The 19,242-nt window shown below is 58.3% G+C and overlaps 1 protein-coding gene across 2 annotated transcripts in view; it reads right to left on the bottom strand.

Moving 5' to 3' along the window:
• Positions 1-1,373: 1,373 nt before the first annotated feature.
• Positions 1,374-19,242, bottom strand: part of Ergic1 (endoplasmic reticulum-golgi intermediate compartment 1) — a 78,825-nt gene continuing 60,956 nt past the window's right edge. For both annotated transcript variants that reach the window (XM_047554952.1, XM_047554953.1), the window contains exons 8-10: positions 17,042-17,142; positions 13,675-13,797; positions 1,374-3,201 (exon numbers count right to left, since the gene is read on the bottom strand). In XM_047554952.1, the coding sequence (XP_047410908.1) occupies positions 3,094-3,201; positions 13,675-13,797; positions 17,042-17,142 (332 nt within the window). In that variant the 3' untranslated portion in view covers positions 1,374-3,093. The remainder of the gene's footprint in view (positions 3,202-13,674; positions 13,798-17,041; positions 17,143-19,242) is intronic.

Raw genomic sequence — 19,242 nt, 5'->3', positions numbered from 1 at the left:
TGGACCAGAGGTGACAAACACACCTTCACCAAAGTCTTTGCAGAGCACTCAGCTCGGTTTCATGAGGTCCCTTTTCAATTGCATTTCATTGACTTAACTGAGATTTCACGAATCACATCGTGACAGGTGGGGGTCTGGGAACACACAGCTGACGGCTGGGTGGGTGCGCTAGCCTGCCAGCTTTGGGTGTCCCAATAACTCAAGTATCAGAAGGGCTAGAAGAGCAAGCAAGGGAGGGTTTGTAAGGCAGTTCCTGCAGACCGACTGTCTCCTGGTGCGTTTCTTGAAGCCCGAGTTGTCCCTACAGTGTTTCTGCAGGTCAGTGCTGTTCCTATGAGGCTTCGGAGGCCTGGAAGCAGGACCTGCTAGTACAAAGCAGCAGACCCAGGAGCATTCTGCAGGAATACAGGAGTGGCTTGCTCCAGGGATCTTCACCTTACAGATCTTTTCCCCCTCTGTCCTGTTATAGCATCTTTTTCTTTGGCACCAGGGATTGACCCCAGGGGTGCTGACTCACATCCCCAGCACTTTTTTATATTTTATCTAGAGACGGGGTCTCCATGAGTTGCTTAGGGCCTTGCTAAGTTGCTGAGGTTGGCTTTGAACTCCCGATCCTCCTGCCTCAGCCTCCTGAGCCGCGGGGATTTCAGGCGTGCACCATCGCACGCAGCTTGTTTTATTGTCTTGCTGCAGAATGCCCAACAGGAATGTAACTGCAATGTTTAGCTGGGCCTAAGAGGAGCTGGGGGCCGCGGCACCTCGGGGTAGAGCACTTGCCTGCATGCCGGAAGCCCAAGGCCAACCCCAGCACTGCAAAGAAAAGAAAGAGGACCTAGTGCTTACGTGCTCGTGGGGGACATGAATTTTTTCTTTTGGATAAATACACATAACCTGGGTCCTACAAGTGTGCAAGTGTCAGGTCTGTAGGCGCTGACACAACAGCTGCCTGGCCTGCGGACCCCCAACATCACGGTCTCTTCAATAGTCAATAAACAGAACCGGGGCGCCAGTGGTCACATGGTCACATGAGCCCTTTCCTAGGGCTCTTCAAGCCCCCTCTACAGGCATGATAAGGCCAGGGCAGAGGTGACAGGAAGTGCTCCAAGGCAAGTGGTCCCTGTCTTCTACACGACTCTCTTGCTTCCCGGAAAGATCTTCTTTTTAGTCCTTCGGGCTCTGCCCTCCAGGATGGAATTCGCTTCTGACTGCTTCCAGCCAGGACCAAGGCAGCACGCCTCCCACCGCAGGGCTGGGCGGGGCTCAGCGTGGTTCCAGCCCGGCACCACAGGAAAGTAAGCAAAGAACAAAGGTATTGTGTCCACCTACAACTAAAAGTATGTTTTTTCTTTTTTTTTAAAAGAATCCCACAGCAGTACTTCCGAAAATCAGCCTTTTAATAATCTATTTGAACCCTATGAATGGGGAAAGAAAACATTTTTTTTTCCCTTGAGATTTTTGTTTATAAGAATAAAAGGTCAGAGGACACTGACCTTCCATAGGAACTGACATCCCCTGGGTCCTCAGCGTTTTTTTAAAAAATGCATAAAAGTGGGATTTCAACTCAGGAGCATGCCCCGCCTCTCCCACCCGCCGCCCTAGTCCTCTGTGGGGCACACGGATTCACACACCAAAGGGATTCCTTTCCTTTCCGTAACTGGGAATGGAATGTTAAAAAAAAAAAATCCACCCAAGTGGCCGCGGACAACAGAAATAACCAAGAGCAGCTTTGCACGCACATCAGTCAACTCATATGCAAAAGGGGAAACTTTGCTCATTGGAATTTGGAGCCAAAAATTACAAATGGCAGAGACTTGAGCTATCCATATAGATAATTTTAAAAATCCTTCTACTGGAAACTCCCCCTTCATTACAAAAGTATGCGAACAATCTCCATACACACGGAAAACAGGCAGGGCTCTCCACACGAGGGCAGAGCTGGAATTCCCTGGGTGGAACTCATGTCTGGACCACTGACCTTCCCTTTCAGGACCCAAAGGGAAGGATGGGGGAGCACAGGGTAGGAATCACCCCAGGAGCAAGTGAGGGAACTGGGCAACCCCAGGGCTAGGAACATGGTGGGATGTGGGCAGCCGATGGTCAGCAGGCCAGGACTGGGCCGAAGAGGTCCAAGTACTCGAACTCTGGGGAGCCCCAGAAGTGGAGGCCTAAAGGGCAGAGAAGGGCTGCTTTGCTCTGCTCCCCCCAGCTAAGGCCTCTGGACCAGAGGCGGCTGTCTGGCAGAGGCCAAGGTGTCCTCGTTTGAGGGTGACAGGGAGGGATGCTTCCATCTGGACGTAAGTGCACGAACCATGTTATCAGCTCTCCAAGGGCAACTTCCAGTCACAAGACCCCCCACTACTGAGCCGTGGGGACGCCTGGCAGGGGGAACCAGCCCCTCCACCAACAAATGCCCTTGCCACACAGCACAGAGGCCGAGGCACAGCGGTGGGAGGTTCAGAGGGACTAAGACAGAGGGGAAGGGAGTCTGCAACCTGCCTGGTGACCAGTGGGCAGAGCTGAGACCTACCACTGCTTCTTGGAAGAACAGGACGGGTGGGGTGAGGACCCGAGGCCTGGGCTGGGGGCAGGGAGGGAGGGCAGGAGTGGGAGCCTCGGCTACAGCGCCATCTCAGCGGCTTGCCTGGGAAGGGTCATTCCGGGTTGACGGTGCAGCGGGAGGACTTCTGGGCAGGCTGGTCCCAAAGCTGAGAGCCCAGGATGGCGGGGGCTGCGGGATTGTCAAAGCCTGGATGGCACTGGCCAGCGGGGATGCTGGACTGTTCCCTAAGAGGCAAGGGACCGCAGCCCTCCCAGGAGGGGATCCCAGCATCTTGGGAGCGCCCCCCTTGCCTGACTCTGGTCTTGGGGCTCCCCGGGAAGGAACGCCACAACGGTAGGCAGTGTGATTTATCTGAAGTTAGACACGGGGAAGAGAGGTAGCTGCGGGACCCGAGCCTCGCCCGCCTCCCCCCAGACCCCGCACGCGCATGCACCCTGGGGTGCAGCCAGACCCGGGGTGGGGAGAGCCGCAGGAGCCAGGGCGACGGAGGCAGGGCTGGCAGCCCCGGGCTCCCCGGCTGTCGGCTGGTGGTGTCAATGCATCTTGCCCAGCTGGATCTTCTTCCAGGCCTCCGAGGCCGTGAAGATGCAGGAGTCCAGAATGCCGGCCACAGTGAAGGTCCCGCCGATGATGGCACAGATCTGAAAGAGGGGTTGTGCGTCAGAGGGCAGCGCTGCAGGCAGCGCCTGGCCAGGCCCCTCCCGCGTCCCGAGCTCTGCAAGGTGTGGCCCGGGACACTCCCCGAGGGGTCCAGACCGAGCACCCTGGGCTCCCAGAGAACCACTTGTCAGAAGGCGAATTTAATGCTAATCACGAAAGCACTGAGCGCCACATCCGCTCCCATGATTCCCACAGGCCCCCTCCTGAGGAATCATTAGGCCATTCCACAGGTGAGGAAGCCACGGATCAGCCAGGTCACTTCCAAGATCACTAAGTAGCAGAGCGGTGACCTGAGCACAGGCACGTCTGCGCCGGGAGCCCGAGCGCCTCACGGCCACTCAGTGTTGACTGGCTATTCATGACCTCAGTTTCAGATGAAGGGCCACAGCCAGGAAGTGGCAATCCTGCGACCAAGCCTGGGTCTGCCACAGGGCTGGGTGGCAGCGAGGCCTGGGAACAAACCTCACACTCGTGGAAGCCTGTGCCGTCTCAGTGGGGGCAGCAAGTCGGCCCCAGGCAGGCCCTGCAGGGGAGACAGCCTCTGAGGGCCTCCGAGTGCTGACCCAGGACACGTTGCTCCCGCCCCCTGCCTTTCCCACGGGCAGCACCCCTGCCGCTATGCTCCTCCTTGTCGTGACAAGCAGTGTCTCCAAATATTGCCGAATGTCCCCTGGAGGTCAAATGTCCCCGGATAGAGAGCAGAGGTAGAAGGGGCAGATGAGAAGGCAGCCCGCAGTCTGTACTTCCTAACCTGCCGGCGCATCGTGAGCCCACAGCAGAGCAGGCGGTGCTGACGGCGCCTTCCCTGTGCCAGGCAGGCCCACGACCTCAGTGAACCCAGGTCACCCTGGGGAGCTGGTGCTGTCCTCACACCTACTGCACAGCCAGGGAACGGGCAGCGACCCTGGTGCACCAGTGCAATGCCACTCCCAGGGCCTGGCCCCGCTCCTGGCGTGACACCCTCTTGCGTCTCAGACACGAAATGCCCCACCTGGCTAAAATACAACACTGTCCCCAGCGAGGGTTCAACTTGGGGTGGTTGGACCTCGTCACGGTGGGAAAGCGTGTCCACGCAAACGGCTTTGGCGATTCCACAAGACAGTCCAGGGCTTCAGCAGAAAATGGCCTGAGATGCGGCTTCCTGCGCAGGCTACCGGAGGCGTTGGGGCACGGCTGAGGTGGCCGGGCTGTTCCAGGGTGGGGCGGGTCATGGGTATGAATGTGACTTTTTCTTTTGGGCACTGTGGATTGAACCCAGACGCTCTCTACCGCTGAGCTACATCCCCAGCCCTTTCTATTTTTGTATTTTGAGACAGGGTCTTGCTAAGTTGCCCAGGCTGACCTTGAACTTGCAATCCTCCTGACTCAGCCTCCCAAGTCACTAGGATTACAGGGGTGCACCACCACGCCTGATTATTAAATGCAGCGGGATTATTGGGACATGGCCCCGTCATGAACTGAGGGCCATCTGCACATGCTGAACACACGTTCCACCATCTACAGCCCAGCTGAAAATTTCATGGTCTAAAAATTGCTTTCTCATGACATGGAACTGAGACACAGGGGACAGAAGGTGGAAGGAGGTCACAGAAGGTCTGCAGGCAGGCTGCAGGGTTGGACCAGGGCTCACCACCACTGAGCCACACCCCAGTCCTTTCTACTTCAAGACACTGTCTCCCCAACATCCTCAGACTAGCCTGGAACTTGAGATCCTCCTGCCTCAGCCTCCCCAGTAGCTGGGATTACAGCTGTGCACCACATCTGGCCTGCAAAAAAAATTTAAATGTCTCTTCAGCACCTACTTCATGCCACTCAGAAGGACCAGTGCCACCCATCCACCTGGAGGTCAGCAGGGACACTATAGCCCCCCTCCCTCGGGGCTCTGTACTGCTTACTCCTGGGGCTCAGGGAGGGAAACAGCTTGTTCAAGGTCACACTGCATGTCTGCCTGCCTCCCAAGTCCCACCTGTTTCCCCATGTCACATGTAAGGACATTCAAATGACCATAGGTCTCTGAAGAAGGCAAGCTTTGAGTCTCTCTGGGGGCACTGAGGGTGGACAGCCAGTGACTGACGTGCAACCCCGCGGGGCTCCGAGGGGCGGCAGCACCTAACAGATCCACCATGCCACGTGGTGGAGGCCGAGCCGGCAGGCAGAGGGAAGGGCGGATGGAGCCGTTTGTTTTTAAGTGCTATTTCCGTGAGATGAGCTCAGTAGAGGCTCACAAGGCCCAAGACAGACAGGAGGTCTGTGTGGATGGCTGGTAGGTGGGGCAGCTGACATTCCAGGAATAACAGCCCAGGAACTGGAGCAGCCCCCCAGGGAGTGAAGAGGCCGCGGGGATTGTGCTGAAGTGTCCCTGAGTGGGCCAGCCGCTCAACAGCCTGCGAGCATGACGCAGGAGCTCTCTTAAGGGAAAGTGACGGCAGGGAGCTGGTTTTATTTCGGTGGAGTGGATCAGATGATGGGAGATTTTATACCACAAAATGCTTTTAGAGCTTGGATCAGAGGATAGGAAAATGTGACTTAAGTGCAAAGAGAAAAAAGCAAAAAATAACCGCACGCCCCCCCATCTGCATTCATCGCCACAGTTTGAGCCCAAGTGCCCATGACTCACACACACCTGGCACCGGCTCGGACGCCTTCTTCACGGGGCCGGCTGAGCGGAGGGCCGCAGCGCACGCGCTGGAACCCAGCTTGCGGAAACTGAGGCCCTGGGGCCACGGTGGCTGCTGAGCACCTGGCCCCGCCAGTCTCAAGGCTAAGGGGGACCCTGCAGTGTGCTCCCTGTGTAGCCACTGATGTCACAACTGAGCAATGTCCCTGGCACCCTGCTTCTGTGGCAGGGCTGGTCCCTGGGCAGCCAAGGGGGGCGGGGGATCCTGGCACATCCTAGGGGCTTCCTCACAGCTGAGGTTGCAGGCCTGCCCCAGGCTGCCACGGCCCCGCTGCCAGGACCACATCTTCCCTCCTCCTTGCGGACACGGGCCAAGACCCTGGGGGTGTCTGAAGCCAGACGGTCCTGAACCCTAAACATACTGTTTTTTTCCCTATACATTCATATCTATGAGTTGGATTTATAAACTAGGCACGGCAAGAGATTAACAATAAATGATAACAGAACAAGGCTAACGATATACTGTGACAAGTCATTTAACGACTCGTGAACTTGTTTATGTCTGAATGTTCCTTTTAGTGTTTTTGGACTGTGGCTGTCGGGGGCTGACACCGTTGCAAAGGAAGCCGTGGGCAAGGGGCCAATGCAGCCTGTGCCTCGCTGCCCGGCCACGCTCACTCCGTAGGTGAAGCAGGGTCACGGGAGAGGCCTCCGGGAGCCTCCTGGGCCCTGCAGCTCCCCGATCCTGACACATGGGAGGACCCAGAAGCCCCGGCACCAGGTGTAAGCGCACCTGGTCATCGTGGCCACCGCTCTTCCCGCGGGGCAGTGCCTGCCACAGGCGGGAGTACCAGGCCGGGCGGCCAGGCAGTAGGCCCCGTGCGTGCTGCCTCAGCTGGTGTGGGAGGAAACGAAGCCCCAGGCCTGATGCTAGACTTGAGGGGCCGTGGCAGAGGAGGTGGCGACTTGGCATCTCCCTGGCCTGAGAGGGGGCGGGACCCCCATGAGCAGAAACACGGATGGCGCAGATCACCCCCACGACCCTCAGCTCCCAGTCCACTGCCTTCTGCACACAGAAGAGCCAGGGAACGGGCCTTGCTGAGGGTGCAGAGGGTGGGGAGAGGCAAGGACTGGGGAGCCCACTGGGGGCCTCCTTGCTGTGCAGCAGAGAGGACCCAGCCTCTGGGGGCTGAGTCATGGATGCCACTTGCTAACTCTGGGCCTGAGTTAAAGTTTAAATTTTGGTACCGGGGATTGAACCCAGGGCTATTTAACCAGGCAGCCACGTCCCCAGTCCTTTTTATTTTTTTGTTTTGAGACAGGTCTCATGAAGTTGCTTAGGGCCTCATGAAGTTGCTGATACTGGCCTCAAACTTGCGATCCTCCTGCCTCAGCCTCCAGAACCGCTGGGCTCACAGGCGTGTGCCACCACACCCAGCTAGCATTGCCATCCTTAAGGCTAGAAAGCCACGCCTGCCTTGACAGCTGTCACTCTGCAGAAAACACCTTGGCAGTTGAAGAGAGGGAGCGAATGAAGGGACGGCGGCTCTGGAGGACAGGGCGGGACAGCAGTGACCCTCTCTCCGGCTGAGGTGCCGGCTGGAGCTGGGGGGCTGTGCTGAGGCCAAGGCAGGTAATGGGGACTCAGGACCGGCAGGCAGGAGGCCCCTCTGCCCACCTATCTGGGTGCTGCCAGACCCTGAGCCCAGGAAGGCCAGCCGGGCCCTGCCGTCATGGAAACGGCCGGGCTTGGACCCTCTCACCCGGAGTCTGTGTGCCCCCATGGCTCCCAGCACCTCTCAGGGCGGTGGGGCTGGGGTGACCCGTTCTCTCAGCCCCTCACGTGGGGGCTAGCGGGCTGGGGACTCCTGTGAGGGATGAGGGGTTGTTGAGCCACCTCTGCCAGTTGGACGTCCAGGCCCTGTGAACGTGGAGGCGCCACGTGCGGCCACCCATCGGAGGTCATCCACGGTGCACCCTGGACCTCCCCTGGGGCTTCCCTCGGCCTTGCAAGGTGGCGAGGAGGAGGTGGGCTCAGCAACTCGGGTGTGACTTTGGCGAGGGCGGGGGTGCAGGCGCCCCAGCTGGGAGCTGCGCTGGCCTCGCTTGGAAGGCGGAGCGTTGGTCGGCTCCTTGCCCACGGAGGGCGTGTCAACCGCGGCCGGGCGCTGCCACACTGCAGACCTGCCCAGTTGCCCCCCCTCGTGCCCTGTTCCTTGCCAGCCCTGGAGGAGCAGCGCGGGCCTACCCTTCCTGTAGCCTGCTGTGACCCCGCTGGAGGGCCAGGCTGGTGCCCCTGAGCCTCAGTTTCCCCCATCAGCACCGAGGGGTCCGCCTCCAGTCGGGGTGTGACGTAAGTGCCAGGAACTGCTCATCCCAGGTCCCACCAGCCAGCGTGGCTTTCAAAGCCTGGGGCAGAGGCAGCGTCTGAGGAGATAAATAACGAACCCTCGTCCCCTTGGATGCTGCCGGCGGCAGACTGGCTGGAGCCTCGGATGAGAACACCCGGTCTTGGGCAGCAGGGGACCGTCAAGGAAGGAGGCTGATGATGGGCTGGTGGGGGGACTCTGCCCACTCACTCACCCTGCCAGACCCCTTGCCTTCAGCCCTTGCCCAGTGGGGCAGTGGGGTCCCCTCTCTGCCACTTTTATAATGTCTTCAGCTGCAAAATACCCACCCCTCCTCCAAACTCCTTGGTTGAGCACCACTGTGTGCAGGACCGCAGTGGCCCTGCCTCCTGGCCTCCTTACTCAGTCCTTGCAACTGCTAGGTGCCTCCATCTCCCAGATGAGGCCGGAGGCCAGGGAGGACCAGCTGGCCCAAGGTCATACAACTACCAAAGCAGACCAGGTCATCAGAGGTGCCAGGGGTGCTGCTGTCCCTGTTCCACTCCCCGGACTCACTCCCACGCAGACCCCTCAGTCCTCTCCCCACGTGAAGGGCTTCTACACGAGGCTCACTTTCTGTAAGAAAGAGGGTTGCATATCGAATACCCTGAAATAAGGGACCCCACCTGCAGCTTATGAAATAAGAAGCTGCATGAATTTAAAAACAAGCCGTTTGTAAGGCAGAGCCCACTCTCGTACGTTCCCCTTACACCTCAGAACCCAGCCTAGAAAAGCCACACCAGGGGCTCCGACTCTGTCCAGGCCCAGTTGGATCAGCCTGTCCCCAATTCACACCTGCGGCGAGATCTGGCTTAGCTCAGATGCCCCAGCAGGATCCAAACCAAAGACCGTGCACAGCTGCAGGGGCGAATCCATGAGCTCTGACTCGGGTTTCGTTCTATTCCTCAGACGACAGTGACCACCTTGGAGAGGAAGAGCCAGCACATCCTCCATCTGGCGGATCTTTCTATAACCTGTGTCTGATCTGCCTGCACCGAGCCAGGTCTGGAGAGTCGAGGGTTGAGACCAGCTTCCTGGCGCTCAAGGTCCCGGGAGAGCGACGGGCAGAGGACAGAATGGAGGCTGTGCCCGTTTCAGGGTCACTGCCGTCTCCTCTCGACTCGCACGCCGCGGTGGCTGACAGCTCGTTTGTCCCGTGCGCGCTCGGAATGGAATCAGGGCCTGGCGTGGCCAGGGCACTGCTCTACCACTAGCTGCTCCCCAGCCTCCTCCTTGGCTCTGAGTCAGTCTGCTCAGTTCTCAGGCCACTGCTCCTGCTGGCTCCCTCCCCTGCTACCATTTGTTTCCGGCAAATGCACGTAGAAACCCAAAGAGAAGCAGCAAAGAGAACCAGTGGGGAAGGAGAACTAGCAGGCGGAAGCCAGTCAGCCTCCAAGGACAGCAGCTTCTTCACGGTGGCCCTGGATGCACCTCGGCAGCCTCCGAGCTTCAGCTGAAATCACGTGAAAGGCGGACAGAGCCATCTTCCTGGAGGGTGACTGGGAGCTAAAGGGGATCTTGTAAAACCACCTGCATATAGTAGGTGTCTAATAAGAGCACTCCATAGCTACTTCTTTAAGCAGCTGTCTCTTGTATATTTGTAGGCACCCGTGTCCAGGCCAACCCAATGCTGGATGCGGGGGACACAGAAAATCAGGCCTGAGGCCATGGTGGGACCTGGCCACCACCGAGTGCCATCTAAAGCCTGGTGGGGCTCTCTGCCCACTGGGGCTGAGTCGGGAGCCCACGGGGGGTGGGGCTTACTCCAGCAGAGCCTGCGGACCCGGGCCCTGTGCGCGCGGCTCTGCAGGAACGCCAGGTGCCGAGTGCCGTTCAAGGAGCATGTGAGTGGCATCTGGTACTTTTCAGTGGGCCACAACTGTCAGCCACACCAGTCCCATATGGTACTTTTTGACTTCTGGGTGTTCCCCCAAAATAAAACAAACCACGCGAGCCAAGGGATCTGACCCCTCCAGAGCCCTCCGATCTGTCAGCATAGCCCACTTGTAGCCATCTCGAGAAGGGGCCACAGCAGGTGGCAGGGGACAAGTGTGTGTGTGGGAGGGAGATACTTGTGTGTCGTCAAATATCTCTTTCTTCCTTTGGTGGCGGAATTTTCTGGTAGGACATGGAGTGAAGGTGCGCGCAGTGCCCAGGGGGTGCAGAGAGAGCAGCCGTGGAGGAAGGGCCCCGCGGGACCAGCAAGGCCTCTGCGGGCAGCCCGGGGACCACCCAGACCAGCCAGGCACTCAGTACCAGGGAGCTCGTGTCCCAGGGCCCTGCCCCTCTTCCAGCGCCCACAGCTGCTCCTGCCCCCGCAGCCGCCACAGGAGGACACCCTGGCCTAAGCCCTCTCCATCAGCAGCCCCTCCAGGGGGCTATTTGCAGAGGCCCCACTTGGACCCGGTGGCTCCACATGCAAGTGTTTGCTTTGAACAGGGAGGAAGGGGGGAAAGCAGGTGTCTCCTCCCTCCCTGCCCCACCCGCCCCAGGGCTCCTGGGAGCAGCGTGCACACGTTCCCAGCATCTGCTGCCCGGGACAGGGGCCTCTGACACTCCACAATGACGCCATCTGCCAGGACACTGGCTGGCTCATCAGGCTGACCCCATGGTTGCTCTGGCAACCAAGATGACAGCCGGGGCCTCCCGAAACCACTAGGCCAACGAGCACTGTCAGGAGGTTCCCCGGGGCAGCATGGCCCCAGGCCATGTCCATAGTCCAGTGGAGGTGGAGGGTGCAGGAGTGGGGGACAGGCTGGTGGCCGGGCAAGGAGGGGGGACAAGGAGTCAAGGAGAGGTCTGTCTCTGGATGAGGGAGGAGCACCTTCCCAGGTGGCTATGGGGAAAGACCAGCTCTTGGAAGGTCAGTGGCTCACCTTGACCCTGTGGGGAGTCTCAACGTGAGAGACGGAAAGGTCTCCTAAGATGTGGGGCCGGGCGCCTCCGCGCACACTCCCCTTCCCCGGGCCCCCTCTCCTGCCGGTGAGGCCCGTGCTGGGGTTTCCAGCGGGATGGGTGCCGCCCCTCGTCACTGTAGGGAACCGCGACCCTGGGCTCAGCCACCTGCTCCTGGGGCTCGGGGCAGGGGTGATGACCATTCAGCTGTCCCTGCCCAGCACGGGCCCAGGTGGCAAAGTCCAGTCGCACAGAAGGTATAACTGAAGTGGCTTCACTCTTCAGCCATTTACTGAGTGACCTGCAGGCCCAGAGTCTCAGCTGCTCCGCGGGGGACGTGGCGGAGCCTTAGACCTACGCAGAGCGGCGGGCAGGGGAGACTTCTCTGCCACCATCAGTGCTGCAGGCCCAGGGTCCCTGAGCAGCAGGCCACACCTGCATGGAGGCACCGGGACACCCACGTGTACCTGGCACCTGGCCTAATCTGGGTATTAGGAGTTGGAGCAGAACAGGAGCACCTATCAGCACCCAGACCGCTGGGGGTATGCTAGCCTGCGGGACCTTAGTGAAATCATTCGCCCTCAAGTCCCCTAATGGGGGTCAAAGGGCTTGTGCACGTCCCTCCAGGGTGGCTGTGACAATTCACCCGGGCGGTGCTGGCATACAGGGCCCCTGTTTCACGCTCCCATCTCTAGTGAGAGGCAGGTTTCTCATGTCACCTGTGTGCAGGGGTCAGCCTGGGTCTCAGGGGTTGGAATCTCGTTTCTCCAACTTCTAGAGAACGCCACATCCTGGTTCCTCGCCATGCTTCTCTCTGGTGGTGTGACTTTTTCTACTAATTCATAGTTCTCCGTATACAGATCCTAAAGTGGATTCCTTCCGGGCACGTGGCAAGGATCTGCCCCGCTCACTTTACGACGGGTACCCTTTGTTGAACGAAGTCTGTCATTGTTATATAGTCAAAGAAGGGCAGAGAGTCGTTCTGAAGTTTATGTAAGCCAGACTCAGGGCACCTGGTGTCTACCGGCTTCCTACATCTGCACAGAGCTTCGCCTCCAGGGTCTCCTGGGAAGCAGCAAGAGCAAGGATGGATTCCATTCACGGGTTAGAAGCCGACACCTTGTCACAGACCTCTGACCACGTTGCCTCCCAGTACTGATCTGCACTTCCTGAGGAGCCCCATCCGTCACCATATTTGTCTTTGTGGTCTGAATGGCGCTGCCTCGAGGGTGGGACAAGAACTCTGGTTGGCCAAGCAGAGGACTATTTTCCAAGCTCCAAGGACATCGGGGTCTGAGCTGAGCCAATGAAAGCTCTATCCTTCTGAGATGTGGGTGGAATTACTGAGGAAGCATTTTTTTTTTTTCTTTTTTGGTTAGCAAATTCTATTTGAGAATGAAACCAGTACAGAGGAAAGCAGATCACAAGATAGAGAGAAATCTCTTCCTGACAATGTTTGTACCTGGATCCAGCCATGCCTGAAGCCTAGTACCCCTCAAGCTAGCTCCATAGTTTCTGTCAGAGTTCTGACTAATACAGACCCAGTCACAGGAGAAAACCAAAGCACAAGGATTAGACTCTGACCTTGAACCATTATTAAAAGTATGAAGCCAGGCGTATATAGTTCTATAGTCCTAGCTACTCAGGAGGCTGAGATAAGAGGGTCACTTGAGCCTAGAGTTTAGGATCAGCCTAGGGAACACAGTGAGATGCTGTCTCTTAAAAAAAAATAAAAATACATATTTCCTATGTATATCTGAAGAGGTACAGGATAGGGCCTTCCAATGATGTGCTTACCTTTAGGCCTCAGTTTCCAAATCTGTGAGGCAGGAATAACCAACCCATCTCTTCCTCCTCATCTTACTCTAGCTTCCCCAAAACCTGAGCCTCGTCTGAAGCAGGTCACTGTGACCTCATGTTCTGTCCGCAAGGACCTTTTGGATGGGAGGCCAGAAACTGTACACTTACTAGAAATAATCAGCACATAAGAAAACCGACAAGAGCTTGGAGCTGTCCCAGCGGGGACTGGACAGGGCAGAGACAATGGCAGGGAAACGAGGGAGGGAGGGAGAGGAGGGAGACCTGACCCACGAGCAGTTATGATTGGAAATATGACATGAAAGAATGAGTGTGAGTTTTCACTGAGAATTCTGCACAGAACTCAGGTGCGGTGGTGCAGCTCAGGAGGCTGAGGCAGGAGGCTAAGCAACTCCGTGAGAACCTGTCTCTAGATAAAATACAAAAAGGGCTGCAGATGTGGCTCAGAGGTTAAGCGCCCCTGGGTTCAATCCCCAGAAAAAGAAAAGAAAAAAGAAAAGAAAATTACACAGGAAAGGATTAAACTCTGCTAAGAATTATTTCCACAAAAATAAATATAGAAATAAAAAAATAAACAAACAAAACCCCTGGAGAGCCAGCAGCCCTGGGAGCTGGACGGAGATCTGCCAGGGCCACGCTTCCTGGAGCCTGTGTGGCCCCGGGCCATCCCCCACGTCCTGGGGTGCAGGAGCAGGTGCGGCTGCCCAGGAAGGCGCCCGGGCAGGGCGGGCACTCACCGTGGTGATGAACCTGTACAGCGGCTGCCGTCTCTCCGTGTACTTGACTGTGATGGGGCTGAGGTCATAGCGGAACCAGATGGCGGGGATGATGCGGCCCGTGTGGCTGTAGGCGACGTACTCCTGCAGGGGACGTGGGGGAGGCGAGGATCAGCCGCGGGAACCTGCCTGAGCCCTGGGGAGCGCACTCTCCATCCCCGGGGAGCAGACTCCAGGCCTCCTCTCTAGACCCCAGGCTCAGCACATCCAGGTGGGCTGTGCCCCAAGGGCATTTCTGACCCTCAAGCTGTGGGAAACGACCCTGTGACCTGGAAGCAGCACTGGAATTGAAATATGAATTTGAAAGCAGAGACCTAAAAGGAAAAGTGATTTCGGGGGCTTAGCTGGAGCAAGGAGCGTCACCATGACTAGCAGATACACCAGGCCTGGCTGAGCCAGCGGACCCGGAAACCTGGCTCCGGGAACCGAGGGCCATGAGATGGCTCAGGTGGTCTGGGTACGTGGCTTTTGCGCAGTGGCCCACCCAGGAACCTGCACATCCCAGATGTGCCGTGCGACCCAAGGCGCAAAAGGGCATCCTTAACTCTGCCCCATCCCGTTTCTCAAGGGAGAAGCGCCTCCTGGTCCCCCTTTCACCTGTGTGGCTATAAGTAAAGGAAAGGTGGGCTCCTCCGTCTTTGCTAGAGCCAGATCCTTCCCATGGCTCAGTCCACCACACCCCGATTCAAAACATAATTGTCTCCTGTGGCATTTTTTTCCTATTAAATAGATTTCTTGTGATTAATTTACACCTGGCTCATCCCTCTGACGGAAACCCTTCCCCTTGCCCACGCAGGACGTGTGGCGAGAAGGGCCTATTTCCTCCTTGAACTTTTTTTTTCGTATTGGGGACTGAACCCGGGGGCACTCCACCCCTGGGCCACACCCCCAGCTCTTTTTATATTTTGTTTAGAGACAGGGTCCTGCTGAGTTGCTTAGAGCCTCGCTAAAGTGCTCAGGTTGGCTTTGAACTTGATCCTCCTGCCTCAGCTCCCCGAGCCGCTGGGACTGCAGGTGTGTGCCGCCAGCCTAGCCTCCTTGAACTTCTGAGCCATGTAAAGGCCATTCGCTAATTCAGCAATGGTGGGCCCAGCGCCTCAGCTGTGTAGGCTGCTGGGCCCCTGGCGGGAGGCAGCCCCTTTCCCAGAGTGGGTCTCAGTCTGCAGCCTGGGGAGAAGGCAGACCCTGGGTGTCCCGGACACTGCAGACCTGGAGAGCCAGATACCTGCCCTGACACAGGTCTCCTGAGATGTGCACAGCCAGGACCAGAGGGGTGCTAAGGGGCGGAACCTCGTGAGGCTTTGGGCCAGTCCTTTGGGACCTTGGTTTCCCCATCTCACCTCTCAGGGACCTGGGATGACAACCCACAGATTCTCTCCAGTTTGGGCACTTGGGGTGCTGAGCATCTCTGGGTGATTCCCACTGTCTACAGCAAATGGAGAGTGACGCTGGGGTACCCCCAGCCCCCGATACGGGGCTGTGCATCTCACACTGCTCAAAGGGAGAGAGACCCGGACTCCCTGCCAAGGGCGGGCCGGGACCAAAGGCTGAGCAAGCTGTTCTGGCCCTGGGCACTTGCCAGAGCCTTCAGGGAAGGAGCCTGGAGCGAGGAAAAGCAGCTTTCTCTGGGGAGCGCTGATGGGGTCGTGTGTCTGTCTGGGTCACAGCCAGAGCTGAGGGACAGAGAAAAGGAGCAAAATATAGCCACGGTAGGTGTCACTGACCCAGAGCCTTCCCTGTGACTCAGCACTTCTGCACACTGCCTCGCTGGACGGCAGTCCTGTGCAGCTGCCATCTTACAAACTGGTAAACCGAGGCACAGAGCTCACATGGCAGGTCCCCGGCCACACAGCTGGCGGTGAGTGGGCGGGGACCAGCGCCCACGCTCTTCCTTCTCAGACCACTACCATGTTCTCCGTCGGTGAGCTGCTGTCAGAACTTGAGGGTTACGAGGAGAGGAGATGCTGCTACTGAACGTGTCCCTCAGATCACTGGGACCATTGGGAGGTAAACTGGTTAGATGAGGTCAGGAGGGTGGGGCCCCAAATGCCACCAGTGGCTTTATAAGAAGAGAAACCCCAGCGAGCTTGCTTGCCGTCTCGCCACGTGATGCCCTCCGCCACGTTTTGATGCAGAAAGAAGATTCTCACTAAATGCCGAGCAATGGCAGCACCATGCTCCTGAACCTCCCAGCCTGCAACTGGGAGCCAAATCAACTTCTACTCTTCCTCAGTCCAGCCTCAGGTATTTTGTTATAGCAATAGAAACGAGGCTAAGATAGACGCTGCCATGAAACCGTGAATAAAAGCAGGCCTCTCCTTGCATCAGAATGTCCATCTCCAGTGGGTCAGAGCAGAGGGACCCTCAACAAACAGCAGCTCTCAGGTGGACAGATCCCAGCCCTTTTCAGACCAGGTGGGTGATGGAATCAAGAGGCCAGGCTCTGGGGCCCAAGGAGAACCAGGTTCTAGTCCCTCCTTGGCCACTCCAGAGCTCTCTGACCACCTCTTGGTGCCTTGGGGGGCAGGTATGTAAAATGGGGGGTGTTCACAGTCCCAGTATCAGAGCTGCCGTGATGCTTGAGAAAGATGGGGGAGACAGAGCTTCGCATGGTGAGCAACCAGGGCACGCAGGGCACGCAGGGCACACAGCGCCCCTGCGCTCACTGTTACTGGCTGAGCTAAACCATGCGTGGCCCATGAAGGGCTTGGCAGTCCTGGATCAGAAGGAAAAGGCGAGTCCTGGTGGTAATGGGGAAGCCCCATCCACCCGGCTGCCATTTCAACCAACAGGCTTCGGGCATGTGTATCCATTGGCAGGTCATTTCTGGGGGCCCCAAGGTGTCTGGGACCGAAGCCACCCGCTGTCAGGTCAGCCTGTCCCGCTCCCGCTCACCATGCTCTGCTTCCTGCCAGGATCTGCCACCTCTCCAGGACTGGGAGCTCTGGGGTCCTGGGCCATCCCCAGTATCCCACAGTCAATCAATCGACAGCCACTCAGCGTGATTTACCAGCCTCGAAGGTTTGGATAAAGTGCTTATGTGTCAGGTACTGGGCCTGCAGGAGCAGGCGTAGAGGTAGGACCCCGGAGGCAGCTGCAATCCTGGGACCTCAGACAGTCACACCCTCTCTCCTGGTTAGATTTTCTCCTGGGCTCAGACCGACCCAATGGCAAGAACTGGGTCTTTCATCTTTACCAGGAGTCCCCTAGCGCCAGAAGACTGAAAGGAATCAGCAGAGATTGCAGGGCCGCAGCCACCTGCCACCTCCGCCCTCCGCCGGCAGAGGGCGCACTCGACCGCGGCCGGCCGCCGCCGCCGCCCACGCACCTTGTTGGCCACCGTGTACTGGTAGGAGTAGCGCTGCTTGCCGCTCTTGTCCTCGTAAACCGTGGGCACGATCTTCAGGATGTAGTCGTGGGAGGCCAGGGCTGCGGGAAGCACAGGCCAGATGAAGCAGGCACGGGCACTGCAGGGGGCTCTCTCCCCAGTGTCACCACCAAGGACCCCTGTCCATCTCCCCCTGGATACCGGGGACCGGAGACTCCACCCTTCAGAATCTGTATTCCTGAGTTGTACATGATATTAAAATTCTGGAAACAGCCCAATGTCTGTCAGTAGGGCAGCCCCTGGGGTGGGTGCTGGGAGGGTAGCCTCTCCAAGAGGTGTGATGAAGTAAGAAGAACCGAAGGGCAGAACAGGGCGTGCAGCATGTTCTGGAACTGGGGGCAGGAGGAGAGATTCTCTCTAACGTGTGTGGGCACATGTAAGAATCATCTAGAAAACCCCAGGAAACGCTGAGCAGCCTGGTTCTAGGGAGGAAGGCAGGTTTGAGAAAGACCACATTTCATTCTGGGCATGGCTTAAACAGTTCTACTCTGAAAACAAACCGAGTTTCAGTGTTTTTTAAAAAGCTTGCCAATCAGAAACCACGGCAATCAGACCTGCTGATTGCTTTCCCCTTTGTCAGTGACTGGCTGTGGATCCTGCCACCTCAGCCCTGCGATGCTCTGACACAACCCGGGCCCCTCCCCCACCAGGCTGGGAGGGGGAGGTCACAGACCTGGACCTTGCGCGCTCCTGCCGGTCCCCAGAGCCCTGTGCAGGCCTGGTGCGGCTGGATGGCGGCAGATGCTTACCGCATGAATGAAGAGCACGGAAGCCTGCCTGGCCCAGCGTGAATGGAGAGCAGATGAATCAGCTACTGAGAAGCGTGAGGTAACCAGACCCAGCACCCGGCCGCAGACGGCAGCCCTGAGCTGCACATCTCACCGGGGAGAGAGAAGAGTCCTCCCGGGCTTTCTGGGATGCTGGGAGAGGCTACTGCTGGCTTCGAGCACCCCAGGTCTGAACCACAGAGCTAGGACAACACGGAAGTCCAGGCCTGGGTTCCAGCCTGGCCATCAGCACGGCACAGTCCTGCTCCTGGACTCATGGGGAGGGGTGGGGAGGCAGCCTGGCCTGACACACTTCCTCCCAGCCTCCAACGAGTCTCCGGAAGGAACGGAATCCGGCTCATCCCACAGAAACCTGGCGAACGCCCTGCGGCCTCGGAGCCGGGTCCAGGGAGCACAGCCTGGTTCCACCTGGGTTCCACCTGGGTTCCACCTGGGTTCCACGGCTCTCAGCCCAGCGCACCAGGACGCCCTGGGATTGAAAGGCAAACCCTGGACCTCACCCCCGAAGAGCCCAGTCAGTGGATCAAGGGTGGGTTTCAGCCTCTGCATTTAAACCAGGGGCCCGAGACCACCTTGGACATATGGCGTCCCAAATGCTCACAGCATCAAAATCTGAAGGAGCAGACGCCTTACCCAAAGCAGACCTGTGATGCTTTTGCTAGAGTTTGTAGGGAACATGCATCACAGGGAGACACCACAGTCGCCCCACGTCCCCCTGCCAGGAGACTGGCGTGCTCTCGGGGATCGCTGCAGCCTGGGTCTGCATGGTACGCCTGTGTCCCCCAACAGGAACATCCGCAGCCTGTCCAGGAGCGAGCATCAGGGCCGTCTTCCGAGGCCAAGGCGCCGAACCCAAGTCCACGGCGTCTGTCACCCACCCCGTGGCCCTAGCTCCCCTCCCGGGGCCTGGCACACAGTGGGTGCTCAGCGTGCTTCACTGCCCAGGTGCTGACGGGGCCTCCCAGGACGTGAGCCTGCAGACGTCCTCTCCCCCTCTAGGAACAGTGACCCAGCAGCCTGCTTCCCGGGAGCTCCAGCCGCTGTCCTGGCTACTTCCTTGGCTGGCTCTCTGAGCAGAACTCAAGGCAGGGGCCATGTTCAAGGCTTGGCTACAGCTTTCCAGAGCCCACTGGAGGCAGGTGCGGGGTGGTCCCAGGCACCTGGCTGAGCAGCCCTTCTCGGAGCCCGCAGGCTCCTCTTCCGCCCGCGCCCTCCTCCCGACCGCCGTTTCCTCTGCAGCTCACCAGCGGCACGGGCTCGAAGCCGCGCTTTCTTTCGCTGGGGTGGAGCCCAGGCCTGGCAGAGAGGCGGGCGGCCCGCCTTGCACTGCACCTCCAGCCCCGTGCTTAGGCC

This window comes from Sciurus carolinensis, chromosome 6, assembly GCF_902686445.1.
Source record: "Sciurus carolinensis chromosome 6, mSciCar1.2, whole genome shotgun sequence".
Taxonomy (NCBI): Eukaryota; Metazoa; Chordata; class Mammalia; order Rodentia; family Sciuridae; genus Sciurus; species Sciurus carolinensis.
The sequence above is the reverse complement of the archived record's forward strand: the minus strand, read 5'-3'. Positions and strand labels throughout refer to the sequence as shown.